This window comes from Manis javanica, chromosome 2 (genome assembly GCF_040802235.1).
Source record: "Manis javanica isolate MJ-LG chromosome 2, MJ_LKY, whole genome shotgun sequence".
NCBI lineage: Eukaryota > Metazoa > Chordata > Mammalia > Pholidota > Manidae > Manis > Manis javanica.
In genome coordinates this window covers 157,685,220-157,699,263 of record NC_133157.1, presented here as the reverse complement: position 1 = coordinate 157,699,263, position 14,044 = coordinate 157,685,220, and the positions used below count along the sequence as shown (strand labels likewise).

At 37.7% G+C, this 14,044-nt stretch overlaps 1 protein-coding gene across 9 annotated transcripts in view; it reads left to right on the top strand.

Annotated features, from left to right (window-relative positions):
- The window catches only part of SLCO5A1 (solute carrier organic anion transporter family member 5A1), a 135,502-nt gene that overhangs the window by 99,699 nt on the left and 21,759 nt on the right, over positions 1-14,044 (top strand). For all 9 annotated transcript variants that reach the window (XR_012128245.1, XR_012128244.1, XR_012128243.1 and 6 more), the window contains one exon: positions 10,060-10,258. Coding sequence is in view for 6 of the 9 variants with exons in the window: in XM_036998224.2 (XP_036854119.2) it covers positions 10,060-10,258 (199 nt within the window). In the remaining 3 variants the exon portion in view is untranslated. The remainder of the gene's footprint in view (positions 1-10,059; positions 10,259-14,044) is intronic.

Sequence of the window (14,044 nt, the reverse complement as noted above, 5' to 3'; positions counted from 1 at the left end):
AGGAATTTTTGTTAGTTTTATCCACTGTTTCCCCAGAGTCTAGTACAGTGTCCAATACATGATAGATGCTCAATAAATGTTTTCTGTTAAATTAACTATATGTTTTAAAAAAAATATGTATTTTCATAGGTTTTCTTAAAGCTATACTTAACAACATATTTGTAAATAACAGAAGTGAGTTTGGGCTCAACTGTTATTTAATTGACTGAAGATAAAAAACACAATGCAATAAAGGGAATCTACAAAGAGCCCACTGCTAAGATCATACTTATTGTGAAAGACTGGATGCTTTCCTCCTAAAACCAGGAATAAAACACAATATCTGCTCATGCCAGTTCTATTCACCACTGCTCTTGAGATTCTATCCAGGACTAGTAGGCAAGAAAATAAAATAAAAACATTCAGATAGGAAACAAAAGTGTAAAACTATCTCTATTCATTATATGACTATGTTATTTTGTATAGAGAAGATCCCAAGAAGTCCACTAAAAAATTATTAAAACTAGTAAATGAACTCTGTGAGATTGTAATCTACAAGGTTAATATAAAAATCATTGCATTTCTGTACACTAACAGTGAACAATTCAAAAATGAAAATAAAGAAACAATTTCATTTACACTAGCCTGAAAGAGTGAAATACTTAGGAATAAATTTAACAAAAGAAGTATAAAACTTTTATTCTGAAAATCACAAAATATTGTTTAAAAATTGAAGAAAACCTAAATAAATAGACATTTCATGTTCATGACCTGGTACACTTAATGTTAAGATGACTGTACTCCCCAGGTAGATTCTACATAATCCCCCTCAAAATTCCATCTGGCTTCTTGCAGAAATTGACAAGATGATTCAAATATTCATTTGGAAATGCAAGCAACCCAAAATAGCCAAAATAATCTTGGCAAAGAACAAAGTTGGAAGATCTAGCCTTCTTGATTTCAAAACTTAATAAAAAGCAACAGTCATCAATAGAGTATGGTACTGACTTAAAATAGACATAGTCATCAGTATAATAGAATTGAGAGTCCATTAACAAATCTATGTCTATGATCAGCTGTTTTTTGACAAAATGCCAAGACCAAGAATGAGGTTCTGATACATGCTACGACATGAATGAAACTTGCAAATATTGTGTGTGTTAAGTGAAATAAGCCAGGCAGACATATTGTATGACTCCCTTTATGTGAAATATCTAGAATAGGCAAATCTACAGACACTCAAAGTACATTGGCATTTGTCTGAGGCTGAAGGAGGGGGTTGGGAGGAAATGGGCGTGCTAGCTGATGGGTAAAGGATTTCTCTTTGGGGTGATGAAAATGTTCTAAAAATGACTGTGGTGGTGGTTGCATATCTCTGTGAATATACTAAAAAACTGAATTGTACAAATATTTAAGTAGGTGAATTGGATGGGATGTGAAATATAGTTCAATGAAATTCAATTAAAAAAAGAAAAACAAGCACAGAGCACTGAGTTCCATGAGTTGATATGTTTACTTAAATGGCTGCTAAGTCCTCCTTATTAAGCTGGCAGAATTGATACTATTTCTAATGTGCAAAATTTCCACCTGGCCCCTGTGGGGAAAGATCATTCTAACAAGTACAGTTTAAGCATGTAAGAGAGAAATTTTCTATTTCTCAAAAATTTTTTTCAGATAAATAGAGTTAAGAAAATCTGCTTTCTTCTCCCAGGGGAAGGATAGCTTTGTCGGTTTTTGAAGCTCAGCTATGTGTGGGTGTAATGATGATTCACCATCTTGATGGGAGAGCTCTGAGAGCTTTCTGGATTTGGACAACAATGGAAAGGGGAGAGGTTGAAAAGTGTTGACAGAAAATGGATCTTGCCCGAAGGGCCCCCAAAGAGGGTTTTGCATTTGGCACCAGCCCACATATTCAGGCCTTGCTTCTATGAATGGAAACTGAGTGCAGTAACTCAATACCAAGGTCTTCGTTTGAGGCTTACTTTGGTAACTGAAAAAGTTAATAAGACCCTCTAATTCTCCTGTGAAATTTTCCCTCCAAAAGGCCTTTCCCTGCTCTTTGGCAGCAATTTGTTTCAAGCTTTTGCCATTTCACCTTAAGATTCTCAGAGCCAGTGAGAGACGGAAGTAAACACTCTGATTTTTGCATTTCATCATTTCAAGTTGTTTTTGCCCTTTGTCATTTCATTGCTTGAATGTAATAAACTCTGTTTCTAAGCCATGAAAGATGAAATATTAATTTGATGCAATTTTTGAACTCTTTCATGACTCAACTTGGCATTTGCTTTTATGTATTATTTTAGTCAGAGCTTTGCAGAAAGCTGAAATGAAAAGTGTGGCTGTTTTCTCCATTGAATATACCTTTTATTACCTTTCCTTAGTCCTCCCCAAGACCTTGAATCACTGAGACTGGGGTTCTCATATTTCTCTCCTGCTGCACAGCATCTCCCTGTTGTTGGCAGAGTTGAAGACTGTTACTCCTGGTGACTGAGACCCATTGACCCTAGTGGGAGTTAAATACAAGCTTTGTATTGATATCTCCATGCTGAAGTCATGGAGGCTGAGGTTTTCAGAGGTGTGGAATTCCTGTGAAAGCCGTTATTAATAATTTCAGCAAGGCCACATTGCAGGTTTCAGAGTGTGCTCTGTTGGTTAGCGGCCCGTGGTCCCTTCTGAGCCACACTGTGGCCATTGTGGGGTACTTGGCAGAGGTGGCAGCTGCCAGAGATGTCTGCTTCTGGCATTGTGTCATCTAACTGCAGTTGTAGAGGGGCAAAACTTGAGACAGGCTGTCTGCAGCAGCCTTGTGTGAGGCTAGCTACCCTGCCAGTAAATCTGCCTCAGGAGAATTCCTGAAAGAACTCCCTGTAAACTCTTCCAGGCATCCCGTAGGCTTCTCTTCTGGAACTGGTAGCTTTACTGTGGCACATGCTATTTGGTTAAGGACACAGGGGCTCACTCTCCTTACCCAGTGAAGCAGGGCCTGGTGCCACCCATCCCTGACAATTTGACTTGAAGTTATGCAATGAAACTTTATGGATTTATAGAAATAATCTGTTCTCTGTCTTAAAACAACCTTTGAATTATAAAAAGAGGAGCCATAAATTAATTCTAATGCTGTACCTACTTCATTGTTTGTGAAGGGATTTCTGATATTTTTTACATGGGTAATATTGAAATATATGAAATAGAATGAGATATCTTATACTTTTGTGGTACTTTGTGGATTTATATATAGTTTGTGAAAATGTAGACTCACTGCTGTCTATTCTCAGACCATTCAAAATGTGCTAGCTTCATGGTTTGAATTTTTAAATTTTTCTTTTATTCCCTCTTGATAATAATTGGTTTTTATTTCTTACAGGAAAATGTTTGCAAGGGGAAGTGGAGGCTTAGAAGGGTAAAATCATTTACCCTGGGTAATAGGAAAACATTTATTTTGTATCCTAAAATTAGAAGCATAGTCTTTGGAAAAGTTAAATAAATTTGAGTTTGTTTCGCTGCTCTGTCACTCATTAGATGTTTCCTTATCTGTGATGTGGGAAGAAGCTACATTGCTTCCAATCTAAGACACTATTAATTTAGATGCACTATGATTTTGAAAATGCTTCTTCTCATTAGACTATACCTAAGGCTAAGATAACTGTTGATTAGAAGACACATTTTTATTTCAGAGCACCTCAAAATCCATACAGTTTTGAGAATTAGATGAGATACTGTATATACAGTGGTTGTCACAGTACGTGGCATATCGTCAACAGTGTATGGTGTGAATGGAAAGAGAAAGAGAGAGAGAGACAAAGAGAGACAGAGAGAATGGGAAGGAGAATGAATTGTATTTATTTCTTTTCCAGTTGCTCATCCTACCTTCTTCCCCCTATCCTCAAAGGTGCAGCAGAAATGGCTTACAGTGGCTTCTAATGATGCTCCTTATTGATTCAGAGACTTATGTTTGCAAGCCATTTATTTTTCAACTTAAGTAAAGAAAATTTTGGATGAGGAATACATGGAAAGGGTCAGTGAATTTAGAGAAAAGATCACAAAGATATCTAAGATGCTGAGAATCTGTATTAATTTAATTCACCACAGTGGGATTCTACACCATTGTAATTTCATGATTGAAGAGAAGTATCAGAGGGTTACTGACATGACGCATGTTGTCATCTTTGGTGGCTTGGCAGTTAAGCTTTTGCTGATAATGTTAAATTCAGAATTTTGATAACTGTGAGCTTTTTCAGGCATCAGTTTAGATATTTAGTGCCTGCCAGTTTTAAACTTGTTTTAACAAATTATTTTAGACCCAAATTAGATCTTAGACTTCCTATTTGCAAACCAGAATATAGACTGCTTCAAGGAATAACTGAAGACTGAAATGAGTAAGGCATTTGAAGATTTTATGTAATAAATCCTATTCTAAATAACACAATTCATTCTTTCATCTGTACATAGTGCTCAGAAGGTATGAAGATAATAAAGTTATTTTCTCTACCATGTTCAGACACCTTAGAGTCTCACAGGAAAAAGAAAAGTAAACACAATCGATGGAGGCAGACCTCATGATGAGTACTGTGAAAGCAAATGGTTGTTCTTAACAGCAATTGCAGTACAAATGAAGTTCCCTGACCCTAAATCATTCTTGCTGATGAGTGGGTCACCTAATTTTGCCCTCCTTTCTTTCAGTTAAAGGTTTTCTGTGTTCCCAATCATGCATTAAGCTTAGATATATTTTGTGTGTCTATCTGCAATACAGATAATAATTACATACTGACAAATTGGAGTGAAGAGGAAAAATTCCACCAGTACCTTTAATAATTGGTAATTCCCTGAATGTCATTTTTCATAAAGACCTTTTGACTCCATGCAGCCATACTTTATAGAGGCAATCAGTATTGTGACTCGGAGTAATAACTTCAAAATTGAATGTTATGGAACAGTGCTTGAAATCAGAGAAAGGAAGGAAGTAGGTCAATTAACATGTCAGTTTGCTTGGATACATAAGTAAGTAAAAGATTTCCAATTGGACAGCAGTAGGATATTCACAGAGCTTTTATGAACCAAGCAGGAGCCTCAGCTTTGTCAACATCTAATCAAGGCAGCAATGAGTTCTTTAGATTCAGATACATATACACAATAGCTCAATAGATAACAGAGGTTTATGCATTTAGAATACATAGCTGAATATCAAAGAAGCTTCATACTAAAGAACACATAGAGGTTTATGTTGGACCATTAGTAATAGCTTAAATTCAATCCTATATCTTAAATAGCATATAGAAATTTGCCTAATTGTAATTCCAATACATTTATTTGTGCAAATGTTAAACTAATTAGGCAGAAAAGAATGATGTTCAGACTTAGATGATGATGATCACTACACTAGGATTTATTGAGTGAATACTGTGGGTCAGACACTGTTTTAAGCACTGCTTGAGCATCAGTTGGTGCCTGTTCTCCACACTCTTGACTCTCGCCCTCCCCAAGTCTTGGCCACTAGAGGGTAATAGAAACAGAAACTCAGGGACCACAGAACTGTCTCTCTGGGGCTGGGGAAGTACTTCGGCTGGGACCAGGAGCAGGGAAGAGGGAGGAATAGCCTCAGCCAGGGAGCTGGATTTGGGCTCCGACAAGGCTAGTGACAGGAACGCAGCTTGTTCCGGGAGATCCTAGCTTATGTGTCTGCAGGTTTCCCCTGCCATCTGAAAGTAGAGTGTTCCTATGAGAGCCTTCATAAGTGGAAATGGTGTAAAGTGAAGCAATTACCATTAATTTATATGGAGAATTGTTTGAGTGTGCTCAGACACAAATAATAACCTCTCAGGCTTTCCTGATACCTTAGGACACCTCTTGCTAATAAATGCACAAACTAAATCGAAGTAAAGCATGTACACTCACAGACTCTGGCAGTTGGTGCTGAGATGCTGAATGTAATGTCCCAGTAGGGAGGTTGGTGGGGCCCTCTCGCTGCTCGGGGTGTCCCGCCTTTGGAATGGCTCACTGCGACACAACACTGAATGCTATGTTTGCGTTTTGCCTTTGTTTGTAAAATTGAATATCCTCTTTAGATTTCTTTAAATTAGCAAAAACAAGAAGTAATATAGGTCTTTCCTAAAAGTGAAATGGTACTAACATAAACTTTTGAATACTGATATTTTGATACTGGTATTTCCCTCTCCCCACGAGGGACTGGGGAAGCTAGGGACGTCTACAAGGTTGCATGGTGGTGGTGGAGAAACTGACTCCCAGCCTCTCCATGCTCTTCAAAGTTAACCCCAAACTACTAAAGCTGGTTTCCCCAGAACCAGGGGCTTTGGAAAGGGCTGGTGAGAAGGCTCTACCATCATTGCCCTCCTCCCTGCCAGCACCAAGTCTCCCCTATTCACCCCATGTGCCTAAAATTCTAGTAGTGAAACATTTGGGTCTCTTACTCAAGCTGGAGATTGGGGCAGTGTACAAATTAGCATGAATGAATAGTCAGTATCTTTCTGTTCTGATAGTATGGTGAAATTTAGATGACAGGCAGACATCAGGAGAAAGTTTCAATGAGTCTTCATTCTGTTTGATGTAACTTCATATTTACAGATGACAAATTTTCTATTTTTAAGATTTGAATACTAATTAGGGTACATGGTCAAATAAGTTATACTGCTTTTAAATTATTACTTGACTATAAGTATAGGGATTTGTTTTGTTGTTATCTTGGGGAGTCTTACACAGTATCTATCATTCCAAGTTGTTCAGTTGAAATAAGAATTTTACTAATGGACTAGTTTCCCTCTAAGGGTAAAGCTTTGCCTATTTATTCCTGTAGACAGCAGGTATATTTTCCTTAATGAGGAGGACACTTTATTAACCAGCTCATCTTAACCCAGAGCTCTGATCAATTTATCCAAAGACTCAAGGGCCTGCTGGTTCTGAGATGCACTATGGTGATATGGGCGGAGCCCTGGGCTGAGAATCAGAGACTCAATTTTCGTTCACTCTTCCTCCCTGTGAGTACTGCTGGGCCTGTCACTTCTCAGAGCTGTCCATTTCCTAATCTGCGAAAGGGCCGTTACTGAGTTTATAAAATCAGGACTGTGGTGAGGATCACAAGACCAACACTGGTTGCCAGGCAAACCTCAGACTTTAGGTTGATCTGACCCTCCTCTTCTGCTGTCGCAAGCCTGCTGGAGCGAGCCATCCTGCCGTGTGCCTTGATGCGGCTGCAGACTGCTGTGACCTAGTACCATCTGGGCCCACAGGACTCTCTCCATTTGCAAAGCCTGTTGCATATTCTTATTTGGTGCTGTCTTCACTTTCCCACAGTGGGTATTTTAACACTGGGCCATATTTAAAGTTCTTAAAATGTCCTTTTTCTGTAATTTTTTCAATTATACAAAAACAAAACACACAACACACAACTGAAAACCCAAAACAGAAACAAAAGCAAAAGCTATATTAAAAAAAAAAAAAGAATCTACAGCATGTTAGCAATTCTTGAAGGACAAATGCATAGAAAAAAGACTGGAGTGAAATATGCCAGAATGTAAGTGGTGAATTTTTGTCCCTTCTTACTTCTCTATGCTTTTCAGGTGCTCTGTTACATGTATTATATTATGTTTCCAAAATAATAACAAAACAGAAAAGCTGTCATGTGGGGTGCTCACAGTCACCTGCCGACTTATCCCCAACTCCCGCTCTCCCCCACCCTGTTCCTGTCCAGATGATGGGGTCTCTCTCTGCTTATCCAGGACTCTCTGTGCCATCAAGTCCATATTCTCCTGACTTCCCAAGGGTCTTGCATGGATGTTAGATAACCTTTTCCTCCACATCAAGTCTCCCATTCCTTTTTAGTCTATTATTGCCAGTATATAAATATGCTAAATCCCCTCTTTATCTTAACAAACAAAACTTCTGAAGCCCCCACTCCATCTTGGTCCCTCTTTGATAAGACCCATCCACTTTTTTCTTTCTCTGGCCTAAGTTCTGGACAGGGTCTTAATTCCAAACTCTAAATCCTCATGACTGACTGCTCACCCGACTGCGGGCTGTTTCTACTTTCACAAGACCCTTAAAATTGCTTCTGCCGAGATCTCTAGTGATGGAGTTGTTTCATTTCAGTCTTGGTCTTTACTCTTCTTCGTTCAGTCTTGTTGGAATATCCTCTCTATGTCATGAATTTCAGTATAGGTTATACATACCCCAGACATTCATAGCTTGTGGCCAGGGTGCAACTGTGTGAGGCATTTCTGCCTGACTCTTCACACTCAGCATGTGTACCTTGAAGTTCATACTCTCCTCCTCATGTTCTGGATCCCTGCCACCATCTGGCTGACACCCCATTCCTCTCTCCCTACCCTCCTTAGCTCAGTTTTTATGCTATTGGTATAGAGCCTTACTATGGCTCACCTGGACCTTTGCAATTCCCTTTTGACCACTTACCTGACTCTAGTTTTGACTCCATTTAAACTTTTCCATCTCACTGCCAGAAATGATCTCTGTAACTCACAACTCCATCCTGGCAGACCCCTATTTGGCATTCTCCAATGACTTTCCATTGCCCAGAGATGCAACCTGAGCTCTTTTCTGTTATCTTTCATGGTCTCACCTTTCCTTGCCTCTTCCCCATGTCCCATCACTACCCAGGAGCTTGCACTCCAAAATCCGATTAGTTTGGACTATTCTGAATCCTCAGTTCTATTATGTCTTGCCTCTTCACATATATTTCATTTGTGCAGGACTTTTCTCTATCCTGGTGCATTGGACAGATTGTGTCTCATCTGTCAAGTGTCCACTCCAATACTGCCACTTCTGTGAAGCCTTCCCTCATTTCTCCCAAGGAAGACTCAGGTGCTTCTTTTCCTTTATTTTCTCTGCTCTTTGTACAATTATCTTGCTGTTTTCTAATTTGTTCTCTTTATTTTATTTCTCTTTTAAAATATAAGGTCTTTGGAATAGGCAATATAACTATTTTTTTAGCTTTTTATTTTTTACTGAAATAAAATGCGCACAGAAGTGCATTAATCAAAATTAGAGTTAATGAATAATCATAAAGTGAACACTTGTGTGACTATTAACCCAGGTCATAGAATGTAGTATTTTCAGTACTGCAGGAGCCCCTATATTCTTTTCCGACCCCACCCATACCCCCTTCTGTCTTGGCTTTTGTGGCAATTACTTCCTGGGTTTTCTTTATAGTTGTACTACCTGTGTATGCATTCCTGAATAAATCATTTGGTCATTAAAAAATCGTTTTCTTTATACAAATGCAATCACACCATATCTTCTCTTAGAAAAAAGACTGGAGTGAAATATGCTTCTTTCTTTTGACATTGTGTTTGTATGATTCATTCACATAATTGTGTGTAATTATGCTTCTTAATTTTTATTGCTGGATAGTGGCATTTCTTTATATTGATGTATTACATGCAATATGTATTTTAATGAATATTTGGTTTATTTCCAGTTTTTGACTATGGTGATGCTTCAGATGTCTTGTACACTTCTTGTGTATGAGTTTGTTTAGTATAGAGATCCAGGAATGAAATTGCCTATTATAGGGTGTGTACACCTTCAGCTCTACCAGATAACGCCAAACTCTTTTTCTCAGAGTAGACTCTACAATTTACATCCTACCAGCTGTGAAGAGAATGCCCGTTGTTCCATATCTCCGCCAGCATGTGGTATTGCCAGACTTTTAGGTTTCTACTGACATGATTGGTGTGGAATATATTTCACTGCAATTTTAATTTGTATTCCCTTCTTAATAATGAGGCAGTGCCCCTTCATGTGTTTTATGTCAGCTGGATTTCCTCTTCAGTGAAGGGCCACTCAAGTTTTGCTTATTTCTCTAATGGGTTGCTTGTCTTCATTTTATTGCTTTGTATAAATTGTTTTTTTTCCCATTCTGGATATGAGTCCTTTGTTGGTTGTATGTGTTGAAAATAAATTATACTACAAAATCACACACATTGAAGATTTGTTGATTACAGGATTTTTAAATTATTTACCTTCGTGCTAATAAATAGAACAGAGCAATTAGAAAAAAACAATAGCACATATTACTTCAAATTAATTCTGTCCTTCCTTTCTTATCTCCAGGTGTTATTATTGTCCCCAGTGCTGGTGTTGGTATTGTTCTGGGAGGCTACATAATAAAAAAACTGAAACTTGGTGCAAGAGAATCTGCAAAACTAGCGATGATCTGCAGTGGTGTGTCCTTACTGTGTTTTTCAACCCTATTTATTGTTGGATGTGAAAGTATTAATTTAGGGGGCATAAACATCCCTTACACAACAGGGTAAGTATTTTGGGAGAGCCATTTCATGTCATCCTGACCGTGATTTATGTACAAAGCCCTGTAGTGTTTATATTTCAGGGTCGGACTGTATCCCCCTCCACCAAGTGGGTTTCACTGTGTGCTTCATCTCTTTGAGTAGAACATGATGTGGTTGGGGCAGAAGCCACTGTCTCTCCTTGTTCTGTGTCCCTTTTGACCATCACAGAATGTCTCCCTTAGCATTTTGTTTACAACAAATGAGGAGGAAATGCTTTTTGGGTTAATGAGAACTTTTTTTTTAATGTAATGTTTTGAATAGGTAATGCATTCACATAGTTTAAAAACATGAGATTCAGTGCAATGCATTCATAATTAGTATCTAATTAGTGATTATGTGATCATAGCTCAATAAAGAAAAATGAAAAGTAAAAGCAAAACAGAACAAAAAACATGAGATTCAATGAACATACAATGTACAATGAGAAGTCCTGCTATTAAATCAGTCCTCCATCCTATTTCTCCAACAAAAGAAACGAGGTGACCGCTCTAATTCATTTCTTGTGTATCCCTCCAAGGTTCATTATACAAGAAACTATCAATATGTATTTTAAATCTCTGTTTTATATCCAAAAGGTAACATTCTATGCATACTTTTTCTGAGCTTTTTAAAAAATGTAACAATATAGCTTGGAGATAATTCCATACAAATAATAATAATACAAAGCATAACTAATCCTTATATAGACACGACTGTATGCTAAGCATTCTTCTAAATGCTTTGCATATGCTAACTCCTTAATCCTCACAACAATGTTTAGGTTCTACTATTATCCTGATTTTACAGATGGCAAAACTGGGGAACAGATCATATATGCATATCGGTGGAGTGCTGGTAATATGTAACATATGGCTGAGAAAGAAAAGGAGCAATCTATAGCATTTGACAATTTCTCCAGTGAAAATATTCCCATCCCACCATGGATGATTTTAAGCTAACAAAGTGAAGACACTGAACGCTAATTTGGGAGGAAATGCCCAGTCACTCACCATTGCATATTTCCATCCTACAGATATATTAGATGTAGCCTAGTCAAGAGCATAGAAAACAGTTAAGTGTAGCGAATAATTAGGAGGGGATGCATTTGAGTATTCATTGTCTTTGCTTGCAATATCATTTATTTAGTTGTAAGTTTATATAATTTTTAATAATAGTATGCTAAACTAACAGTTGACAAAAGCCCTGAAAGCTTAACAGGAGGATTTTGTGACCCAGGGTGGTTGTACTGAACATTACCCAGGATTTAACCCTGACTCAACTCCAAGAAGTTTACAGAGGCCATGCCCTCAAGGCAGCCCTTTTAACTTGTGTGTAACATTGCATTTCAGTCTACTTTGTAGTATAACCAGGCTCCATTTAACAGTGGTATCCAGTTTTTAATTTTTAAAAACAATGCTGCAATAAAAATCCCCAGGCATATATCACTTCTTTTGTGAACTATGTATTTGTAGGATAAACTCCTAGAAATGGGATTGCAGTAAATATTGCCAAGTTGCCTCCCTCTGGTGTTGTACCAGTTCGCACCCTTGCCAGCTGTGAATTTGAGTGTTGATTTCCTGCAGTTTCTCTAAAAGAAGGTGGGGAACACTTCTTTGACAGTTAGGAGATTAAAGTGTCTTTATTATTCTCTGACACCCAAAGATAGTTTGGGTAGATATAGAATTATAGGTTAAAGAGTTGTTTTTCTGAGAACTTTGAAACCATTGCTTTGTTATCCAGCATTTAATGTTGTTGATAAGAAAGTCAATTATAGTCCTAGTTCTCATTTCTCTGCAGCCAAGTTTATTTGGAAGTTTTAAAGGAAGTTTTTTGGAAGTCTTTATCTGAGGTGTTTTGAAATTTCATAAGGAATGTTTTACGCTTAGGTTTTGTCTTAGCTGGACCCCTCAATGACAATTTCTCACAGAGGTTTACCTTCTCTGCCTCATCTAGAACCCTCTCCCTTCCCATTCTTTATCACATTACTCCTTAGTTTCCATAGTGCTAACACTGTCTGAAGTTATCTTGTTTAATTATTTGCTTTCTCTAGTCTTTCATCTCTACATTATGCATTCCTTGAGGACAGTAGCTGTCTGCATAATAGCTGCGTCCCCACTGTGTAGAATGATTCAGGACGTTTGTTGCATGGATGAATGGATGGATGGAGGATGGATGGATGGATAGGTGGATGGATGGATACCTTACCAGGGCTTTGTTCATTCATTTCATTAGGCACTTGCAGAACCCTCTTAATCTAACATGTATGTCTTTTTAACCTCAGGGGAATTTTCTTCTATTATAACTTTACTCACTTTCTCCTTTTTCCATTTGCTCTCCAGGGCTCTTGTTAATCAGATGGTGGTACTTGTGGACTGGGTCTCTGTGTGTTTAATTTGTTCTCTCATATTTCATATGTCTTTTGTTATAAGAGATTTTTTTCAAACATTGTTTTCTAATCATTTTGTAAATTTTTACTTTGAGAATAATTTTTTCTTTGTTATATTCTGAGTGTTATCTTTTCATAACATCCTGATGTTGTTGTAATATTCTCTCAGATCTCTCGGTATATATAATTACAATTTTCTTCTCACTTTATTTCTATGCCTTAAATTTTATGATTTGATTTTAAGGGTCAATCTTTCTGTTTGTTTGTTCTGGCTTTACAGGTTGACAAGACTCAGTCTTGCATCTTTCAGGTTATGTCCCTCCCCTGACAAGATTGAGAGAGTTTTATTCTGAGTTGTCAACAGCTAGAGTAGAAGCTTAGTTTTTTGAATTTCTTCCAGTTTCTTTAGAGAAGGGCTTTCTGATGAATTCCTGGGCTTTGACTTGGGCATGGGGGTGGGTGAATACAGAGTGGAAGGCCTGATGCAGCTTCCTCTCCCTCAGGTCATCAGTGAGTCCACTGCTTTCAGCTTCACACTCTTTTGCCCCCTATCGCATCTGTTGACTTTGAGCTCTGAGCCTTTTGGAGGTTCCGCATGTAGGCTGGCTCTTCTCCAAGTGGTCTACTCATTTTACATAAACCTGTGCCTATCCATTTTCTATTTTTATGAAGTTTGATGTCACTTTTTCTATTTTTCTTTGCTAGCTTTATTCCTCTTAATCTTACTCATTAAAATTTTTTTAAAAAATTAAAATATCATTGATATACAATCTTACATTTGTTTCAAATATACAACACAGCAATTTAACAGTTACCCATATTATTAAATCCTTACCCCCTCTACTGCAGTCACTATCTATCAACAATATTACTCATTTTTATTTTAAGTGTATTATCAGAAGGCAGACTCAGTGTCTTATCTGCTTTTAAACTGCAAGTCCCCTCAAGACTTTTAAAGCACCTTGCTTAACACCACATCTGCCTTTCCAGTCCTGAATCAACTGATTCTGGTCTCCCCAGCAGCACTGGGCAAAGATTATATAATTGTGCGGATTGGCTCCATTACAAATTTATGAGTTCCAATCTTAGCAGGCTCTTATCTTTGCTGAGCAATCCATTTACTTGGCCCTAGTCAGCTTCCTTTCTTATGAGCCATGATATTTGTTCCATTAAAAAAATTCCTTTCTTTAAGTTTTAAAACCTTACCCTCATCTTGTTTTTCTTATTGGACAACCTAGTATTCCATGTTAATGGGAGAACAGAGGTCCCAGGAAAGAACTCGTTGAACTTCTCTCCCCTTTCTGTGCAAACTTCTTTGTCAAAAATAGTATTATGTTCAAAAAACAGTATTAGAGCCATCATTTTCTAGCTGTGTGACCTTGCC